The 22,594-nt window shown below is 40.8% G+C and overlaps 1 protein-coding gene across 5 annotated transcripts in view; it reads left to right on the top strand.

Annotated features, from left to right (window-relative positions):
* Positions 1 to 22,594, top strand: part of cdk14 (cyclin dependent kinase 14) — a 524,692-nt gene that overhangs the window by 239,733 nt on the left and 262,365 nt on the right. For all 5 annotated transcript variants that reach the window (XM_080210276.1, XM_080210285.1, XM_080210303.1 and 2 more), the window contains one exon: positions 4,555 to 4,678. In XM_080210276.1, coding sequence (XP_080066402.1) covers positions 4,555 to 4,678 — 124 coding nt within the window. The remainder of the gene's footprint in view (positions 1 to 4,554; positions 4,679 to 22,594) is intronic.

The raw sequence follows: 22,594 nt of genomic DNA, 5'->3' as shown, positions 1-22,594 counted from the left end.
GGCAAGAGTATTAAAGGGGAGGACAGTAGAAAAACAGCGGCAGTTGTTTAGGAAGGAATAAAAGGCATCTCGACTAAGGTACATTCTTGAGAGGAAGAGGTATTGCAAAAGGATGAAAAATCATCCATGGCTTAAGGAAATCAAGAATAACATAAGGGTAAAAATGAGGGCATATATAAAAAGCATTTAGACAGTTACATGGGTAAGATGGGTATAGAGGGATATGGGCCAAATGTGGGCAATTGGGATTAGCTTCAGGGGTAAAAACAAAAATAGGTGGCATGGAGAAGTTGGGCCGCAGGGCCTGTTTCCATGCTATAAACCTCTATGACTCTATAATAGTATGGAAGTTAGTGGCAGCATTGAGGATTGGGAGAACGTCAAATGCCAACAAAAGGTGATTAAATACAATATCAAAAATGCTAAAATGGATTATGAAAGGAAGTTAGCTGAAAACATAAACACTGACACCAAAAGATGCATTAGTTACGATGTTCCAAAATTCCCTGGATTCCAGAAAGGTACCAGTGGACTGGAAATGTGCTAATGTGATACCCTTATTCAAGGAAAGGAGAGAGGCAAAAAGTGGGAAACTGTAGGTCAGCCAGCTTGATCTCTGTGGTGGAAAAGTTGCTAGAGTCAATCATTAGGTGGAGGTGACTGAGCATCTGGAAAAGCAAAGCTCAATTTACCAGAATCAGCATGGTTTTGTGAAGGGCAAGTCTTATTTGAGAAACCTTCTAGAGTTCTTTGAGGATGTAACCAGCAAAGTAGATAACGGGGATCCTGGGGTTTTGATCTATCTGGATTTCCAGAATGCATTTGATAAGAAGCCACACAAGAGGCAGATCCAGAATGTTAGATCCCAAAGGGTTGGAGGTAGAGTAGAGGTTTGGATTGAGGATTGGCTGACTGATAGAAAGCCGGGGATTGAGATAAGTGGATCCTTCTCCAGTTGACAATCTATAACCAGTGGGGTACTGCAGGGTTTAGTTCTCGGACCACAAGTATTTACAATGTATATCAATGATCTATAAGCAGGGACAGAATGTAATGTAGCAAAATTTGCTGATGACACGAAAATGGGTGGGAAAGCAGGCTGTGATGATATAAAAAGTTTACAGATGGATATTTCAGACTTGGGGAATGGGCAAGAATCTGGCAGCTGGAGTTTAAAATGGATAAATGCGAGGTTATCCACTTTGGCCGGAAAAATAAAGAGGCAAATTACTATTTTAATGGGAAACAGATTCAAAGGGCATCTGTGCAGAGGGATCTGGGTATCCTTGTGCATGAGTCTCAAATTGGGTATGCAGGTGCAGAATGTTAAAAGGAAGGCAAATGGAATCTTGGCATTTATTGCAAAGGGTCTGGAGTATAACAATAGAAAAGTGGTGTTACAATTGTATAAGGCATTGGTGAGACCGTGCCTGGAATATTGTGGTCAGTTTTAATCACCTTTTAAGGAAGGACGTGGTGGCTCTGGAGGTGGTTCAGAAGAGTTCACTAGATTGATTCCAGGTTTGAAGGGGCTGTCATATGAGGAGTGGTTGAGTTGCTTGGGCTTGTACTTGCTGGAGTACAGAAGAATGAGGGGGGATTTGATTGATGTATATAAAATACGCAATAGGATTGGCAAAGAAAATGTCAATCAAATGTTTCTCCTCCTAGAACAGTGTAGGACAAAAGATTTATAATTGTAGAGTAAGAGGAGGGACGTTCAAGACAGGAATAAGGCAAAGCTAATTTTCAGAGTTGTGAATCTATGGAACTCACTGTCCCAGAGTGCAATATTTGCAAAATCAATCTATGGATTCGAGAAAGATGTCGATAAATATTTGACCAAAAGCAGGATAAAGGGCTATGGGAAAAAAACAGGGAAGTGGAGTTAGGAGGAGATGGAGATCAGCCATGATCATATCGAATGGCGGAGTGACTCAAAGGGCTGAATTGCCTACTCTCGCTCCTAATTTTTATGTTCCTACATTCCTAAACCTAGCAAATACATTCCAGTTAATTCAACTTCAGTAGTGGGTAAATCTCTAGAAGTAATAATTTAGGACAGAGTTAATGGACAAATCTGAGTTAATTAAGGAAAGTCGGCATAGAGTTTAAGGAGAAGTAAGGTTCAACTAACTTGCTGGAGTTTTTAGAAGAGGTAACTGTGAGGGTTGATGAGATCAATCCTGTTTTGGTGTATGTAGGTTTCCAAAAGACTTGATATAGTGCCACACTTGTGAGCAAAGTTGTAGCTCATCAGTTGAATGGGAAAGGAGCAATATGATCTAAGATTAGCTGAGTGAAAGGAAACAGGGTAGTGGTTAATGGGACATTTTTCAGGCTGGAGCAAGGTTTGTACTGGAGATGCCCAGAGGTAAGTTTTGGGACCCTTGCTTTTCCTGATGTATATTAATGAATGAATCAATGGATCGAAGGCAAATGGTGCACAGAGCCATTTTCAAAAGTTGAAGATAGCTCACAACGCTTGCAAATTTTGAATTATGAGGAGGATAGTGTAAGGTAGAAGGACAAGTGGCAGTTCAGATGTCTTGGTGTTGAATTTGAAGTGTTTATATTGGTAGGAAGAACATGGAGGGACAGTACAAATAAAGGGGATGCAGGAGCAGATGGACCTGGATATATACATCATTGAACTGTGTCTGGATAGGTTGAGAAAGCAATTAATAAAACATCTTGGGCCTTTATTAATAGAATGGATAGAGTACAAGAGCAAGGAGGTTATGTTGTACTTGTATAAGACACCAGTTCAGCCTCAAGTGGAGTTCACTCCAGTTCACTTATGGGGCACACCTTAGGAAAGTTGTGAATGCACTGGAGAAAATACAGTAAAGATTCACATGTTTTGGGGATGAGAAACTTCGGTTCTGAGGAAAGGTTGGAGAATTGGGACTGTTTTCCTTGGAGAGAAGATGAGTGAGAGGAGATATGAGAGAGGTGTTCAAAGTCCCAAAGGTTCTGGACAGTGTACATAGGGAGAAACTGTTCCCATTCATGAAAGGATTGAGAACAGGAGGACACAGATTTAAAATAATTGGCAAAAGAGACAAAAGCTACATGAGGGAAAATTTTTCACCCAGCACATGGCTGGGACTGGAATGTGCGGCCTGAGTGTGTGATGGAGGTAGGATCAATCAAGACCAACAAAAGGGAACTGGACTGTTACCTGAAAAGGAAGGTGGCTATAGGGAGTAGGTAGAGGACTAGACTAAGTGAAGTGCTCATTTGGAGACCAGCACTGACATGGTGCGCTGCATGGTCTCCTCCTTCACTGTAGCAGTTCTGTGACTCTGAAAGGGGAGAATTTGCTTTTTAAAAAAGGGGAAATTGTCCCAAAGTGAAGGGTGCCAATGTCTTTTGTTCAGTGAGAGTGCTTGAGCTAATAAAGATCATGATGGAGAACCCATTGAAGGGCCATCCAGACTCGAGATGTTGGCTCAGTTAAGTCTCCGCAGATGCTGTCAGACTTACTGAGATTTTTCAGTATTTTCCATTTTTGTTTCAGATTCCACCGTTTGTAGTAATTTGCTTTTATCGAGGTACAAGCGAATATCTGCTTAATATCATTGCTGATCATGAATAGACTGAAGGGGGTTATAACTGGCTGCATTGGATTTATCCTGCTTTTTGTAGCCAATTTTCCACATTGCAGGGTAGATACCAGTGTTGTAGCCATGGTGGAACAGCTTGGCTAGGGCTGTGAATAATCCTGGGCACAAATCTTCAGAACTATTGCTGGAATGTTGTCAGGGCCCATAGCTTTTGCAGTATCCAGTGTGTTGAGCTGTTTTTTGCTATCACTTGGAGTGAATTAAATTGGCTGAAGACTAGTTTTTGTGTGCTGGGGCCCTTAGGAGGAGGCTGACACTGAACATCCACTGGACACTTCTGACTGACGATGGTTGCAAATGCCTTCTTATTTACACGTGCTGGCCTCACCCATCACCTGAGGATATATGTGGACCCTCCTCCTCCAGTTAGCTTAATTGTCCATCACCAAACATGACTGGATGTGGTAAGACGGCAGAACTTAGAGCTGGGGGGAAACTTCTCCATCCCGCCCACCACGGGAATCCTGTCCAGCAGCAGTAGTGGGGAGGCGGGGGCGGGGGTGGCGCGGATTGGAAAATGTGAAGATCCGTTGGCCTCGGATGTAATTTTCCAGTTTTGGGGTGAGTGCGGCTGAAAAATCCCTGGCCTGTGACTGTGGAATCACTTAGCTCCGTCAATCGTTTCTGCTTTTTAACATGCAAACAGTCCTGTGTTGTAACTTCAGCAGATCGAGACCTCTAAGTATGTGTGGTGTTGCCCCTGGCATATTCTCCTGCATTTTGGATTAATATAAAATCGATGCATTCATTATTTAAAAGGATTAGAGTTTAGAAACTTGACAGGGCTTGATCTATGGTGAAAGTAATCACATTTCAGTATGTATAATTCTTTTACAAATGTCAGTTGAAAAAGGTAGATTTCTGGAACTGTTCTGATAATTCAGGCTGTCAACTTATTGCGGTGTTTCCTTTTTTGCCATTTTAGCTTTTTTTGTTTCAATTGCTGCGGGGCCTCTCCTATATTCACCAGCGATACATCTTGCACAGAGACTTGAAGCCTCAGAACTTACTCATCAGTGATACCGGGGAACTGAAGCTGGCAGATTTTGGTAAGAAACATCAATGATTCTAAACAGAGGCAAATAGTATGGTTACACTTGCAGAGGGAAATTGAAATCAATTGTAGAATTTGTTAATCAGATTGTAGTTGGAATTGTGCCATTCAGATAATCTAATCAGTGGCTATCATTATTCTTCAAAGCGTCAAGAAGCAACCAACAAAGGTTCGTCCGGAAATGAGGGATTTAAATTGCAAAAGGTCGCTTAAAATGTCAGGCTTGTTTTCTTTGGAAAGTGGATGATTTCAAAAGTGATGTAATTGAAATTTCAAGATCAAATTGATTACGATGATCTTTTCACTGTACGTTTCCAATATGAGAGCAGAAGTTTTAAAGATTGAGATGTTAAAACAGGGAAAGAAAAGCAACTGAAGGTTTTGATTGAGAGTGTAATAAAAGTTCTGAGTATTCCATCGGGGAGAATCATTGAAGCCGACAACTTAAATGGGTTCAAAAGACAATTAGCAATCTCTTTAGAGAGAGAAGGAATTGTGGAACACGGTGTGAAGTGATTAGGTAGGGTTGATATTTGGAAAAACGATTGGGTGTAATAGCTTTATCTACCCCTGCAAACTCTATGATTCACGCTTGTAGAATTAACCTATCATCGCAATGTGTATATTGTGCATTGCATTTTCTGTTTTAAATTATGTACAAAATATAAGGTTTACTTTGTCAAATTCCATTCCTTATTGAAAAAGAAAATTGGTTTATGATTACTTTTTTTTCCTCCCTGTCAGCTCTCTGTTTTTCCCCCAATATATCTTTTCAAATTCCTTTTACTCTGAGGCCACAGCTAAGGCCTTTGTTCCTGGTATGAACATAATTAATTTTATGGTTGCATTTTCTTCACAGCATCCATATACGGTCATGCGCTTTGTTCATGCTGTTTTATCTCTATAAAATCATAGAATCCCTACAGAGTAGAAGAAGGCTCTTTCGCCCATTGAGTCTGCCCCGACTCTGACAGAGTGTCTTATCAAGGCCTACCCCTCTCCCCTATCCCTATAATCCCATGCATTTACCCCACTAATCCCCCTAAGCTACACACATCGTGGCACGCTAAAGAGCAATTCAGCATGGCCAATCCATGTAACCTGCACATCTTTGGATTGTGGGAAGAAACTGGAGCATCTGGAGGAAACCCATGCAGACGCTGGGAGAATGTGCAACTCTACAGAGTCACCTGAGGTTGGAATCAAACCTGGGTCCCTGGTGTCATGCGGCAGCAGTGCTGACCACTGTGCCACCATGTCACCCCAAGCAAATATTTTTTACTTTTATGATACAGACTTTCTAAGCATTGAGGAGACGTAGCAAAAATGCTATCAGCCAGAAATCTGCATTCATCTCAGTCAGTTTGACCTTTCTCCCTCAGCTCTGAGCCAACAACCTCACCCCTCTCCCTCGGGACTGTCAGGAGCTGAACCAGGCTGTTCACAAACTTTGTCACATTTTGGTCTCGACATAAACTTCCCATCACATACCCTGATATCACTAAGACTGCTTGTTTCCATCTTTGTCTTAGCTTATCTGTTGAAACGCTCATCCATGTGTTTGTTACTTCTGAACTTGACTATTCCAGTACACTCCTGGCTGGCCCCCTACTGCCCTCTAAACTTGAAATCATCCAAAATGCATCTTAAAGCGCACCAACCCCTGATTGTTAATTTGTATATTGTGTTTAGTTGTATGCAGCTGGAGGGCATTAACTGGGGTTTCATTTGCATTTATATAAATAAACACAGATGAAAACAATGTGTAATGGGTTAGAAGCACATACCTTCTTTGTGCAATAATCCTCCTCTGGAAAGTGCTATCAGTTCCATTTTCTCTGCACATTTGTCTGTTTTATATGTAGGACTTTCAGCAAGAGGCGGAAGTTTTGGAGAAAAATCAGAGAGCTCTGAGGTACTGTGCAGGACCAACAAAGACGGGACTTAATTTAGGAAATTTGATGTATATTAAGAGAGGGTCACACGGAATGGAAAAGGCCTGTTGTGATGGTACGACAATTGTTGTTAAACTGCAAAGGTTCAGGGGTCTCAATGAATTGGAAATAACTATGAAATCTTGGCCTCTGGATGGCTGATTAAAAATAAACAGGGCAAGGTGTACCTTAAGTGCTTATGTATCTTATGTTGAAGATCCTGAGGAACAGATTATGATGGATTAAAAGCTGCACAGTGGTACTGTCAGTGATTATGACACAATGGACAGAGCAATTCTGTGGTTCCAACAAGTCCAAAGGCCTGTTACTCAGAGTGGGTACTGAGTTAACATGGACTCTTCAGAGACACCTAGTGAACGGAAGGATGCAACTATTGAGAAATGTGCAGGAAACATGACTGGCAAGTTTAAATATTGGTTTAATGGTCAAGATGATGGCCAACAAGCAAACTCTGTATCCTGGCAGAAAATTTAAGAGTGGAGAGTAAGTGAATGCATTGCAAGGACTGATAGTGGATTCAGATGCGACTCTTGCAACACAAAATGATTGCACATTGGACAAAGACCCTCTAATGAAGCAAGATGTCAACCCTGTAACAGTAGTTTTCGATGCACAGAAAAGTACAAGTGGAAAGCCTAGCATGAATAGGTTGCATGGTGAAATAAAGCTCACCAAACAATCTCAACAGAAGCATAAGCAGAACTCATTTTTGTAAAGGTTTGATGGCTGCCAATATATCTGATAAAATAATTAGAGAGGCAAAACGAGAGGTTGGAGTTAATTCTCCAACAGAGCTTGCCAAAGGAAGACACTGCAGAAGGCCAGAAACAAAGCAATTTAGTTTCCTTCATGCAGAGATGGCACAACCAGGTTTGTCATGTAGGTGGATTTGCCTGTAAAAACCCCTAGGAGAAGAGACTTGCAGGAGTTTTGAAGAGTGATTGAGTGGACTTTCCAACAGCTGGAAAAGGAATCTTGAAAATCTCTTTCTTTCTTTTGGCCACACGTTTAAGGGAGTGTAGATCAATTGACAGAAAAATCATATTTCTGCAGGACAATACTTTTCAGAAGGAAGTGTTTTTGAAGCTGCTCAGAGAGGCAGCAGACACAGAAGGAAAGTGGACTAATGTATTTCTGGCCTTCCATGGTTTTTTTTTTGAGATCTGTTTTGCTGAAAGTAGATTGTTTTTTAACTAAAACAGATCTGACATTTTACTGGTGTTGTAAAGGGAAACTTTCTAGCACTTTTATGATGAGTTGATGATTTAGAAACGTAGAAGGTAGGAACAAGAGGAGGCCATTCGGCCCTTTGAGTCTCCTCTGCCATTCATCATGATCATGGCTGACCATTAAACTCAATTGCCTAATCCTGCCTTCTCCCCATAACCTTTGATCCCATTTGCCCCAAGTGCTATATCCAGCTGCCCCTTGAATACATTCAATGTTTTGGCATCAACTATCTCCTGTGGTAATGAATTCCACAGGCTCACCACTCTTTGGATGAAGAAATGTCTCCTCATCCCCATCCTAAATGTTCTACCTTGAATCCTCAGATTGTGATCCCTGGTTCTGGATGCCCAATGTTGGGAACATCCTTATGGGGAGGGTTCTGTGGACTTATGAGAACTAGCATTAGAGCAGAGTTTAAAATTGGGAATCTGGCAAAATGAGGATTTAAAATATATTAGTTTATTCATGAGCAGCACAGTACAACACTAGTTAGTACTGCTGCTTCACAGCTCCAGGGAACTGGGTTCGATTCCCGGCAAGGGTCACTGTCTGTGTGGAATTTGCACATTCTCCTCGTGTCTGCATGCATTTCCTCCGGGTGCTCCGGTTTCCTCCCACGGCCCAAAGATGTGCGGGTTAGGTTGATTGGCCATGCTAAAATTGCCCCTTAGTGTCCTGAGATGCTTGGGTTAGAGGGATTAGGCAGTAAATATGTAGGGATATGGGGTAGGACCTGAGTGTAATTGTGATCGGTGCAGACTCAATGGATCAAATGGCCTCTCTCTGTAGTGTCAGGTTTCTGTTATTCTATGATTCTATATTGAATAGATTTTGAAATAATCAATCCAATTTATAATTAATTCACCATCAAAATTAATCAGGCTGGGTTATTGCAGAAAGATGATCAGTAGAACTGGGTGGGCATTAAGACTCAACCTTGAGTTTTGACGTATTGAAGTTAAGTACTTTGAGGAAACATCGCCTTGTATGGCTTAGGAGCTCCACTCTGTAATGACAATCTCTGCTACATTTGCTGTACAGGAAGACAGTGGACTGAGAAGGTTTATGATTCACTGGCCTGTTTTCTCTGAGCATTCCTACCACCCCACTGAACTTTCTGCATCTTCCCACAATGCCCTTCCAAACAGTCAACCTCACGAGGTTACGATCGGTGCTGCCCGTCTCCCAATTTCAGTACCGGTGTCCGCCATCTTCAAATCTAGCTTGTAGTTGTCCTTCTAGCAGAGAAATGGATACCCAGCAGGTTATGACACAGTGGCCTACTCAGTGTACAGAAAGTAAGTGTTCTTCATCCATCCAATAAAAGTAGCCAAAACAGCACAGACATCATTGGCTGAGCTGTGAGTGTACACTGATGGAATTGGTATGTTCCAGACCACCGTTTATGATCTGGACCTGCCAAGAGATTCTGAGGACATGTCTGAGACAGTGAACTTGGAAACGTTTCAGCTCTTTGTCTCGCATATGTAGTCCAAATCGTGCTAATGTGGAGGAGCGTGCTGAGGGTGCAGGCCTGGTAGAATCACCATTTGGTGCCTTTTAACCAGGTTGCTGTTCCACACATTCTTCCTCACTTGGGTATCACAGATTGAACATAACGTAAGAAATAAGAGCAGGAGTAGGCCTTCGAGCCTGCCCCGCCATTCAATAAGGTCATGGCTGATCTGCAACAACTGCAGTTGTTCATTGACCTCAACATCAAGTGACAAATTGCTGTTGATCATCAGCAATTGACAACCATTGAAGTCACTGTTAGTGTTGACATAAGTACATGTTGGACCATGGCATTCGTCTCCCTGATTGTCAAATCAACCTCTTTACAGATGTGAGAGTCTATCCATTTGTCGCTGAAGGTGCTTCTTGGTATAGAATTCTAATGCAGCATTGGAACAGTTCTGCTGGGGATTTGGCAAGCTTCATCTTGGATCTCGGGCAAGAATGAACAGCTTTCATCGGTTCTGGTTTATATGTAGCCACTTCCTGAATGACCTGATGGCTTATGACAAAGAGAAGAATATTCTCAAAGCGTGTCTGTGCCGTAACACCATCCTTTTTGCCCACTGCAGACCTGGAGTAGAAAAATAACTCTGCTAACCCATCACCCCAGTGCTCATGATGCTATGGGTTCCAATGGGGGAGAGTGCAAAGGTGGGCAAGTGTTTGCTGGACCATTTTCCCAGAGGTGAAACGGAGAGGATGAGTGTAGTTAATGGAGCTGAAACTCAGTGGAGTTTAAGGGCTACTAGAATTTTCCGATTGACCTCCAGGCCCTGGAGCTGTCAGGAAAAAGGCTGGCTGCCTGAAGGTGGTCCCTCAGTGGCAGTTGGGAGCGTGCAGGCATTCTCAAAACTCTCTCTCTCTCTCTCTCTCTCTCTCTCTCTCTCTCTCTCTCTCTCTCTCCCTCTCTCTCCCAAGCTACGAGCATCTAATTCTTCGATGCCTGAGGGCCGCCCACTGCTCCTCCAGCCTTGATAGCCTGCTTGCTATCCCAAATCCCATTAATTTCCATTGGGGAAAAATACCGCCAGGTGACAGCTTCCTGCTCAATGCTGGGTTGTAACACCTGTAGGACCCTGAAGTTGGGGTCCCAAAGGGCAAAGTCCTGTCTTGATATTCTCATCCTTGTTTTTGAACCCTCCAGAGCCCCTCATAAGAACATAAGAAATAGGAGCATGTGTAGGCCATCTAGCCCTTCGAGCCTGCCCCGCCATTCAATAAGATCATGGCTGATCTGAAGTGGATCAGTTCCACTTTCCCGCTTTCTCCTCATAACCCTTAATTCCCTTGTCTGTCAAAAAGCTATCTACCCGTCACTTAAATATATTTAGCGAGGTAGCCTCCACCACTTCAACGGGCAGAGAATTCCAGAGATGGAATTCTCCCCATCCTATCTCTGTATTCTGCTCCAGCCTGACAACTCTCATACCTCCTCCAATTCTGGTCACCTTGCTGTACCACTGGTGGTCATGTCATCAGCTGTTACAATCTCCTGCTCTGGGATTTCCTCTCTAAATCACTTTTCTTCTGTTCTTCAAAATCAATTTCCTTGGCCAAATTTTTGGTCAGCTGAACTAATACCTGCTCATGCGTCTTGGTGACAAGTATTTGTTTTGTAACAGCCCTGTGTAGTGCTTTGAGGCATGTTATTATGTTAAAGCTGCCATACAAGTACAAGGTGCAGTTGTTGTTTTGCCCAGTAGACACCAGATATCTCACAAAGTCGAAGCATTTAATGAGGAAATCTTGCAAGGTAATTGGCAATTTCAGTATTAATGCATTGTTTAGTTTTCCTTTTGATTAAAGTCACCATGATTAACAGCTGTGTTTACTCAGTGTGAAGGGATCAAATAAGGCTTTGGAGAGCTACAATCTGCGTGACACTAATTGCTAAATTGCAGAAGAGCGGCATAGGCATTTGATGACTACACAGTACTTTCACTACAGTTGACTGAACAATGATTGAAATGATTTTTGTCTTTGGAGAGTGTCACATTTGCTTTACTTTTTAAAGGTGCTGTAGTCTATTGGAAAAGTGTAAGTCATTGTGAGGAAAAGTAGTGTGATAGGGATATGCAATGAAACATATAACTGATCTGCAAAACGTTTTGGAAATTCTTCCTGCTATAGATGATTCATTGAGATCATATGTGTTAGTAGCAGAATGTATATTATTCTTGTGGAATCGGCCACTGCCAGTTGCATCTCTGACTTTATCTCTCTCTCTCTCTCCCCCCTCTCTCCATCTCCTTGCCTACATTGTAAAGTTTATTTATTAGCATCACAAGTAGGCTTGCATTAACACTGCAATGAAGTTATTGTGAAAATCCCCTAGTCGCCACACTCGCGTGCCTGTTTGGGTACACTGAGGGAGAATTTAGCACGGCCAATGCACCTAACCAGCATGTCTTTCAGGCTGTGGGAGGAAACCCATACAGACACTGCACAGTGACCCAAGCTGGGAATTGAACCTGGGTCCCTGATGCTGTAAGGCAGCAGTGTTCACCACTGTGCCGCAATATTTATTGACTTTTGTCGTTAACATGAGAAGACCTTCACTGGTAGTATTCTAGTGTGTAGATTTTACATAAGAACATAAGAAATAGGAGCAGGAGTAGGCCATCTAGCCCTTCGAGCCTGCCCCGCCATTCAATAAGATCATGGCTGATCTGTCGTGGCTCAGTTCCACATTCCCGCCCTCTCCCCATAACCCTTAATCCCCTCTCTTATCAAAAACCCATCAACCCGCGTCTTTTCCTTAGACATTTAATTGATTGAAATATTGCAGCTTACAAGCACTTGGTATTCTTATTTGAAGTATTGAATGTTTGAAGTATTTAATGGAAGTTTTAGCCAGCTTATTTTAAATTAATTAATGCATCAGCTAAAAAAATGAAAGAGAAATTTTAGGACAATATGCTAATTGTTCATATATTAATATCACTCTGCATAATTTCAGGGCTGCAGTGGAAAAATGTAAGAATATGCAGACTCTATGGTAAAGCTTCAATCTGGTTCTTTGATAGCAACATTCAGGTTCTGTTTCACTTTTAAACACCCTTTTGTTGAGTTCATCTTTGTTCAGAGTTCTTTCTTTATTGGAATCTCAATTCTTTCCTTAAGGGACTAGCTGGACAAGAGTAGTTTAGCAAGAAAACACTTCAATGCAGCTATTGTTAGTACTAATCTCTGCAGCATGAGCATCTTGACTCATCATAATTGAATCACTGGTTCAACATTGGGTTGTAAAATGATACTAGTTTTGAGATCATATACTCTGGGTGCGTTGTGAAGCAGACCAGGATAGTAATGTAAGGGGCAGAGAGAGACAATAAGTTTCCAGTATGTGTTCAGGAGAATTTTCTACATCAATATGTTTCCAGTTTAACAAGGCAGGAAGCATTGCTGGATCCAGTTCTGGAAACATGGAGGGTCAAGTAAATCATGTGTCATTAGGGAAATATTTAGGGGACAGTGATCATTTAATCAGAGTTTAGACTAGGTTTGGAAAATGACAAAGAGCAACCTGGAGTCAGAAAAATTAATTGGGAGAGGGTAAGCTTCAGTGGGGTGAGGAAAGAACTGTCCCAGGCAAATTGGAATCAAAGATTGGTAGGCAAAGCTGTAACTGAACAATGGGCTGCCTGTAAAGAGGAGAAGGTTCGGTACTGCCAAAGTACATCACTATATTTGCGTTTGGCAGATGTCATGTGTTTGATACAATTGGAAATCAGGCTGGACCAGAATATGCTGTTGCCGTCTAATGGCGGGTTGCAATGTCCCAAAATAATCGTATTTCTTCAAAACAATGACTCTGGTAAAACTTTGGGAATCACACTACAGCACGTTTCTTTTAGCTTGTCAGGGAAGATGCAAAACATCAGATTGAATGTAACAAGAAGCAAAAAAAGCTTGATTTGTTTAAAGTTTTACACAGACAATCTTTCATTATTTTATTTTAGTGATGTATAGTTTGAAAGTTTTGGTCTGGAATGTCCTTCATTTTTCAGTCAGATGGACTGATTAAAGGGTACAACTAAAATTGTAAATCTGTTTGCAGATGAAACATTCTATAATGTATATTGTAAATTAGAAATATCAGTATAATTTTTTTTAGAAAGCTGAATACATGTATTTGGAGGAAATGGAACTTGGTGACCAAAATAAATTTTGAGTGCACATTGAGGGACTTATTATTCTACTTTAAAAAAACAAAAACTGTTTTAACCTCATTTCATTTACCAGAACATTGTGATTCTGAGCCTGTAAAGATGACTTAACTGTAGTATAATAGCAATTTATAAATCAATGCATCAACAATATTCAGGAAATTCAAAGCATCATGTGTGCAAATTATATATATAGCGTGTAATGAAAATGATGTGTGAGGGACCAAGTGATGCAGTGGAATAAACGCTGACCTTTCGCTTCTGAGAAAAGCATTCCGATCTGTCTTGGAATGAAAAAATGAAATCTTATTTTCCTGATGGCAGACAAAATGAGAAGTTATCAGTTCTCTAGCACTAATACCCATGGTCACTGCTGTTATGTATTTGGTAAAATAGCCCTTGTTTCATAGCAAGTATTTTAAAGTCAAGGGCTCAGTGTACAATCCTGCATATGCAAAGCTAATATCAGACGGATGGATGCAGTAGAACCTGTGGAACATTATGTAGTACTGTGGCAAAGAGGGTTTTTGAAGCTTACGTTAAGTTAAAATAAGGAGACGCAATGTTGTTAGCTAATGATTCTGTGGATTGTAAGAGCAAGTCCTCATGATTATTTGACAATATTTTCTGTTTGTAAATATATGTTAAGTTACTGTGCCTTTTAAAGGTGAGATTTACACTTCAGAACTGTGGGAAAATTTATGCAGGCCACAACATTTATGGTAATATTTATTTTGTGACTGGAGAACTTGGTGTCCATCTGTATTACTCCAAATAGCATTTTGTTCACAGACAATACCATGGGCTGCTGGTTTTACGTTTCCCTTCTGAAAAGCTTAGTAAATTGTTTATTGCCGTTGCAGCTTGTTGGCTGTGGAGGTTTGTGAGCTTCATTTTTTTCCGTTGTGTTTTTTTGTGAAGGGAAAGGGATTTCACAGGCGACTACTGATATCATTGTTTCATTACTGAGATACGGGCCAGAGTTTTCCAACCATGCCCTCTGTGAGCAACAGCTCACCATTGGCCGTTGCAGAATCTCCCAGTCCCACCAAAGTTAACTGCAATTTACATGGCTCACCAGTCCTGCTGTCGAGAAAGGGTGGAAAATCCATAGAATCCCTTCAATGCAGAAGGAGGCCATTTGGTCTATCGAGTCTGCACCATCACAACCTCACCCAGGACCTATCTCCATGACCCCATGCATTTACCCTAGCTCATCTTCCCCTGACGTTGAGGGGCAATTTAGCATGGTCAATCCACCTAACCCACACATCTTTGGGTTGTGGGAGGAAACCGGAGCACCCAGAGAAAACACATGCAAACACGGGGAGAATGTGCAAACTCCACCCAGACAGTGACCCAAACCCGGAATTGGACCGGGATCCCTGGCGCTCTGAGGTAGCAGTGTTAACCACTGTGCTACCGTGCCGCTCCAAGTCCTGCTCATAATCTGGTTTACTTTTCTGAACTTTTGTATATTTTAAAGCAAATGTCTTAGGATGGTTTCAGCAATTTTTTCCATAAATAGTCGCAAGAAAGTAATTTTCCCATGCATTTCAAACTGATCTAAAATTCCAGTTCTGTTTTTAAAAGAATACTAATTTTAAGCAGAGGATATTTGCTCATATTTATGTCTTTTAAAACTAACCAGTATTGTATGCTTAGAATTGAATTTTCTTTTATTTTGCTAACAATGCAAATGACTAAACTCTCTGTCCATTTACCAGGTGGTGATAAATGGAAGTACATAAAGTCCTTAGAGAAAAGTGAACGTGATGTAGTGCAATTACACAAAATAAGCAGAGCACTGAAATTGCCCACAATTTATAGTTTCTGCCATTTCCCTATAGACTGAATTTTTGATTTGACTTATTATTGTTACATATATTAGTAAGCAGTGAGTGTAAAGTATTGTTTCATGTGCATTATACAGACCAAGCGTACCATCCATAAAGAAGGAAAGATGGTGCAGAATGTAGGGTTACAGTCATAGCTAGTGTATAGAGAAAGATCAACTTAATATGAGGTACGTTCATTCAAAAGTCTGGCAGCAGGGAAAAAGCTGTTCTCGAGTCGGTTGGTATGTGTCATCATACATCTGCATCTTTTTCCCCAATGGAAGAAGGCGGAAGAGAGAATGTCCAGGGTGCATGGGATCCTTAATTGGGTGCATGGGCTGCTTTTCCGAGGCAGTGGGAAGCATAGACAAAATCGATGGATGGGAGGCTAGTTTGGTGATGGACAGGGCTTCATTCATGACCCTTTATTGTTTTTTGCAGTCTTGGACAGAGCAAACGCTATACTAAGCTGTGATACAACCAGAAAGAATACTTTCTATGGTGCATCGGTAAAAGTTGGTGAGAGTCATAGCAGACATACCAAATTCCCTTAGCCTCCTGAAAAAGTAGAAGCATTGGTGGGCTTAACTATAGCATCAGCATGGAGGAACCAGGACAGGCTGTTGGTGATCTGGACACCTAAAAACTGGAAGCTCTCGACAATTTCCACTTTGTCCCCATTGATGTAGACGGGGCATGTCCTCCCCTGTGCTTCCTGAAGTCGATGACTGTCTGCTTCATTTTATTGACATTAAGGCAGCTTACTGTGTGTGGTATTTTTCTGTTGCAGTTTTGTCTACAGGCGGTTTTCCTAATTTTTGTGCTGTCAAATTTAAATAAAACAAGGGTAAGTCAAAATATTGTGATTTAGGTTATCATTTACAGTGAGCTTATTGTCTTTGTACTAAACACTACAATGAACAAAATCAAATTAAAACTGGTTGCATTGCTGAGTTTTGGAAACATCAGGAGGAAAATACTTTGGTAGCACACAGTGAATTTTAACAAATTGGCAGGCTGTGTTCCAGCACCACCTGGTCTAAATCAGCAATGGATTCATTATTGCCCATTGAGTTGCTTCTGCTGAAGATGTTTTAAATTAGGTACTTTTACTAATCTGAGTAAAAGAAAGACAAATGTTTTCGTAGTAATTCTTTCATGGCAAGATAGAATGAATTCCTGTCTGTGACTATTCCCCAGGACAATTGAGTTTACATTTGAAAGCCAGTTTAACATTGAACATGTGAATGATGAGGTTAGTGAGTACTCTGAACTTTTCTTTATTCATTTGTGGGACATGAGCATTGCTGGTTGGCCAGCATTTATTGCCCATCTCCAGTTGCCCATGAACCATAGAACTATAGAAAATTACAGCTCAGAAACAGGCCTTTTGGCCCTTGTGTGTGCCGAACCATTTTTTTGCCTGTCCCACTGACCTGCACTTGGACCATATCCCTCCACACCCATCCAAGTTTTTCTTAAATGTTAGAAGTGACTGTGCATTTCCCACTTTATCCAGCAGCTCATTCCACACTCGCACCACTCTGCGTGAAGAAGCCCCCCTAATACTCCCTTTAAACTTTTCTCCTTTCACCCTTAACCCATGCCCCCTGGTTTTTTCTCACCTAGCCTCAGTGGAAAAAGCCTGCTTGCATTCACTCTATCTATACCCTTCAAAATCTTATACACCTCTATCAAATTTCCCCTCATTCTTCTACTCTCCAGGGAATAAAGCCCTAACCTATTCAATCTCTCTCTAACTCAGCTTCTCAAAATCCCCACCAACATCCTCATGAACCTTCTCTGCACTCTTTATCAACCTTATTTACATCCTTCCTGTAACTAGGTGACCAAAACTGTACACAATACTCTAAATTCGGCCTCACCAATGCCATATATAACCTTACCATAATACTCCAACTTTTATACTTGATACTCCGATTTATAAAGGCCAGTGTACCAAAAGCACTGTTTACGACCCTATCCACCTGTGACGCCACTTTTTAGGGAATTCTGTACCTGTATTCCCAGATCCCTCTGTTCAACTGCACTCTTCAGAGTCCTACCATTTACCCTGTACGTTCTACTTTGGTTTGTCCTTCCGAAATGCAGTATCTCACATTTGTCTGCGTTAAATTCCATTTGCCACTTTTCAGCCTGTTTTTCTAGTTGGTCCAAATCCCTCTGCAAGCTTTGAAAACCTTCCTCACTGTCCACTACACCTCCAATCTTTGTATCATCAGCAAACTTGCTGATCCAATTTACCACATTATCATCCAGATCATTTATGAAACAATAGATCGCTGGGTTATTTCAGAGGGCAATTCAGAGTCAACCACATTATAGCTCTGAAATCACATGTAGGCCAGATCAGGTAAGGATGGCAGATTTCTTTCCCTAAAGGACACTAGGTGGGTTTTTCCAATAACTGACAGTGGTTTCATGGTCATCAGTAGATTCTTAATTCCATTTTTTAATTGAATTCAAATTCCACCATCTGCCATGATGGGATTCAAACCTGGGTCCCCAGAGCATTGGCTGAGTTTCTGGATTAATAGCCTAGTGGGATTATTGCTAGACTATCGTTTCTCCTTTTAATACAAACTACTCAAACTTCATATAGGTCATGGGGCCAACTAGATTTAGTAAGACGTTAGCTTGCAGAGTTTTGATATATCTGATAATCCACCACCACAGTATATATGCCATTCTCTTTCAAACTTGGCCCAGTTGTCTGCAATATTTTCATCAAATACGAGTGGATTGATGCGGTGAAGTTCTTGTGCCACACTGCCAACCCCTGACATCATGCAGACATACTGACTTCTCAAAGACTGGCGACAAAGGATTTATAACAAGTAATGGTTTATTTACTAGCTGAGCAGCAGTAAATGCTTGTACTTTGCCTGCACTCCAAGCAGAACTCCTGCTTCTGACAAGTCACCTCTTAAATAACTGCGTTATCACATGACAACTCAATCTACAGTTAAGCTAACAAATAAAAAATGTGAATGCCTGAAATCAGCCAGTATGATAGTTAATGCATTCCACAGAATTTTCGGAAATGTTGTTAATTTAACAGATCTCCAAATTGACCTTTTTAAGGCAGGTACTTGAGAGTTGATTGTTTCAGATCTGAGACCTTGACCATTGAATGACAGTTGTTTCTGCACAGTTCCTGCTTGACTTGTTTAGTATTTCCAACTGTCTCCAAGTTTTCCGATTTCAAGCACCAGTCATATTTTGCTCTTTGCTTGATTGCTATTTTGTAGATGGGCTGAAGAAAGATGAACGAGGTAACCAACTGTACAGATGGGAAAATTGTGCTCCTTGAAGTTATGTAAATTCTATTTTGAGAAACAAATTTATATATACAACTAACTTGTGGAAATATTGAACCATGTGAAAAATTGCTCAATAGCTTGAGAATGGGAACACCTGCTTTATAATGAATAATTTAAATAGGGTTATAATCTGGCAATGAATCAAGTCTTATTTAGTAAAATGTATCATTGTTTAAAATGCACGTCTGACATTTGAGTGTGGTGGAAACAGCATTTATAGGTTTCTGTACTGCAGTTTAAGCTATTAATGTTGGAATGTAAAGTTGTTAGGGAGCAGGTTAGACTAAAAGTAGGAAACACACAAAGAGCTCCTATAATACTGCTGTCCTTGCTACAAGTTGATGTTGGAAGAGCCTAAAAATTGGAGAAATTAATGGAAATGCGTCAACTTGGCTGAAGAAAAATATTATGCAAAATCTGAATGTTAGAAATATGTTGCTTTGGGGCTTGATAATAGAATCTGATGTGTTCTAAGTTGAGGAATGAAGTAATAATGCTGAGCGAGTTGTGCAGTCCACCCTCTTGAGTTATATTAACTGAAATATTCTCATTTTTGCAAGGTTTACTGCAAGAACGTATTTACTATTTAATTTGTATTTGCATCTGCTTATCTTTTAAGGTTAAATGAGAATAATATGGATATGGAGAACAGATATACTTTGGTGCATGAGAGGTGATTGGTGCAAAAAGGGCTTTGAGTAAATATCAAAAGCAGCACAGGAACTTAATGACTGAAAATTAGTCATCATGATTATATAATTATAGTATGAAGCTCAACAACTAGTTATAACATTTTATCTACTTGTCACTGTTTTTAGTAAGAGTTTTTAGCACCAACTGTGTAATCCTCTGATCTGTTTAATATAATGAACTATAATTTCCTGCCAGATCAGATACCTAACAACACCTGCACTCGCATCTTCTTTTTCACTTAGTTGATGAAAAATACAGTCCATGTTCTATCACAAAGATTATTGTTTTGATCTGCAGTGTGAGTGACCAATGCTGCATTTATTGATGCCGGCCTGAGTGTCCTTTGTAACTCGGTGAATCAAGCATAACCGATTACAGACATAATATAACAGCATTGACAGAAATCGCTATTTAATTAAAAAGAATGACGTGTGAGGTTGAGCCGTGAACAGCTTGAGAGTTTTATCGGAAGAACTGGATCTAATTATGGCAACGTGGAGAACGAGGTCACCTCGGGAAACCAGGAAAAGTGGGATGAGAAGCCCGGAGAGATTTGTTTGCGTGCACAAAACGAAACACAGCATGAAAAACTGACAATCCTTTCTGGAACAATCGATGGAATGTATTTGCATGTAAATACATTTGGACTGGATTGGCGCAGTTCATCGAATTTGACACAATTATCCAAACTGACTGTGTTTGTGAAGTTGAATTCACTGTGCTGATGAGCAATGGATAGTGCAGCTGTTTAACTAGTTTCTGAAGGGAGAGGAATATGATTTTAACTATTGCAATATGGAATTTTCACCACTTTTTTGTCACAGAGATTTTAAGCAATTTACCCGATATCATTGTCACTGAAGTAATTTATAGATGGCACTTTACAGTGCAGCTATCCATTTGCATCAGTTAAAGTATTTTACACACAGATTCAGGAATAGTTAAAGGACTGAGACATTTCATTTCTGATGCCATGACTTATTTCAATAACCGACCAAAATGTTATGTCCACAGTGGCTTCAGATTCAGTTTATATTTGTATAAGCCACTTTTAAGTTCTGTGTGACTAAATCAAACTAATGTTTTGATACAATTTTCATTTCCATTTTGACAGGTTATAGGGTCGATTTTCCCTTCTGGGTGCCTGATAGCTACAGTGGACCTAGGGTATACTGTGTCGGTCAGTAATCAAATGAGTACCCAATAATCCACAAGAAAATTGGGTCTGTTTTGCAGCTCTTGGAGGTCTGCAATAGCAGCTCAGTTGTGACACATTTCAGATTGTCTTGCAGAGGTGGCTATCTACCAAAGTTCACTTATGGGGCAGGTTTTCAGCCTGCCCCATAACACCCTGCAGAGACACCTAGTGCAGACCTTCGGTATTGGATGTGTGCAAACCAGCTCCCCTTGCTGCAAATTCAAATCGTAGACTGGAAACACCTTTCCTATCTGCTTAGCATCAAACGTCTTAGAGTATCTTAGTTTCATTAACAGGGATTTTTTTTTGCTTGTGTAAGTGGTATTATTACAGTGTGAAAAATTGATGCCTGTGCATCTTCAACAATGTAACCAGTGGAAGAACAAGTGACTCTTGACAGCAGCTTCTGGAATTCTGTGTTGAACCCCACACACAGTCATTTGTGGCATGGAAGGGGAGGCAGTAGCTTAGTGGCATTGTCACTAGAGATCCAGAAAATCTAGTCCAGAAACCAGGAGTCTGGGCTTTGAATCCCACCATGACAGATGGTGAAACTGAATTCAATAAAAAATCTGAAATTATAAGTTGATTTTGTAGTAAAAATCCATCTGATGCACTAATGTCCTTTTAGGGAAGGAAACCTGCTGTCCTTGCCTGGTGTGGCCTACACGTGACTCCAGACCCACAGCAATGTGGTTGGCTTTGAAATGGCCTAGCAAGCCACTCAGTTCAAGGGCAATTAGGTGTGGGCAATAAATACTGAGCGATCCAGTCATCTGCACTGTTCCCATAGCCCTGCAAGATTATTTTTCTCAAGTGCAATTTTCTTCTGAAATAATTGATCATGACTGTTTCCACCCTCTTGCTCCATATGTAAAGGTTTGTTCTTTCATTTCTCCTCCCATCTCTTGCCCCAAATCCCTAAATGTGCGAGCTCTGGTCCTTATGCCATCAGCTAATGGGAACAGTTCTTCCTTGTCTACCTTATCTAAAACTGCAATAATTTTATTATAAACGCTATCAAACTCCCCTCAATCTCCTTTGCTCCAAAGACGGCAACACCAGTTTCTCCAAACTAAACGTGGTGTTAAAAGCCCTTATCCCTGGAACCATTCTGGCAAATTTGTCCTGTGCCCCCTTAAGGACTATTACATCCTTAAAGTATGGTGACCAGAACTGGATGTAGTATTCTAATTGTGGCCTAACTGGACCTTTATTAAATGTTCAGTATAACTTCCCTGGTTTTGTGCTTGTTATTATTTATTCAGCCCAGGATCCTACATGTTTTGCTAACCACTCTCTTAATATGTCCTGCCACCTTCAAAGGTCTATCCACATGCACCTCCAGGTACCTTTGTCCTGCACATTCTTTAGAACTGTCATTAAGTCTATATTGCCTTACATTTTGGCAGAAGCAATAGGGAATCACCTTGCACTTCACTCTATTAATCCATCTGCCAATTGCCTACCCATTCTGCTAGCCTATCTACATCTAGTTGCAGTCAATTGGTATCATTCTCATTCTTTGCCATTCTTCGAAATTAGGTATCATTGGCAATGTCCAAATCATTAATCTGAGGAAATGCGACTCCACATTTGTGAAGTTAATTTTGTGTAACCAGAGGTTGTGTAATTAGCACTTATTTTACCATTTAGAAACCTAGTCCTGAAAGCACCAGCTTGACATTATTCAGTCATTTTTGGTGTGGAAGCTGTGGCTCAATACAACAAATCTGTGCTGTTGCAGTCAGTTCAATGCAGAGTCTGTTGATGAGGACTGTAACAGTACACCCTGTGGAGAAGCAGGGTGTCTCTGAGAACAACCTCTACATTTCAGTGCTTAAATGCACATACAGATGCTCCAGAAATTGCTTTCAGATTTTCTCCGTTATAATGGTCCGTTCTAATGGTCTCGCTGTTTTCCTATTCCAAGTGTCATTGGTCTAGAATTTGCAATGCCAGCATA

Source organism: Carcharhinus amblyrhynchos, chromosome 2 (assembly GCF_965287045.1).
Source record: "Carcharhinus amblyrhynchos chromosome 2, sCarAmb.v2.hapA, whole genome shotgun sequence".
Lineage (NCBI taxonomy): Eukaryota > Metazoa > Chordata > Chondrichthyes > Carcharhiniformes > Carcharhinidae > Carcharhinus > Carcharhinus amblyrhynchos.
The sequence above is the reverse complement of the archived record's forward strand: the minus strand, read 5'-3'. Positions and strand labels throughout refer to the sequence as shown.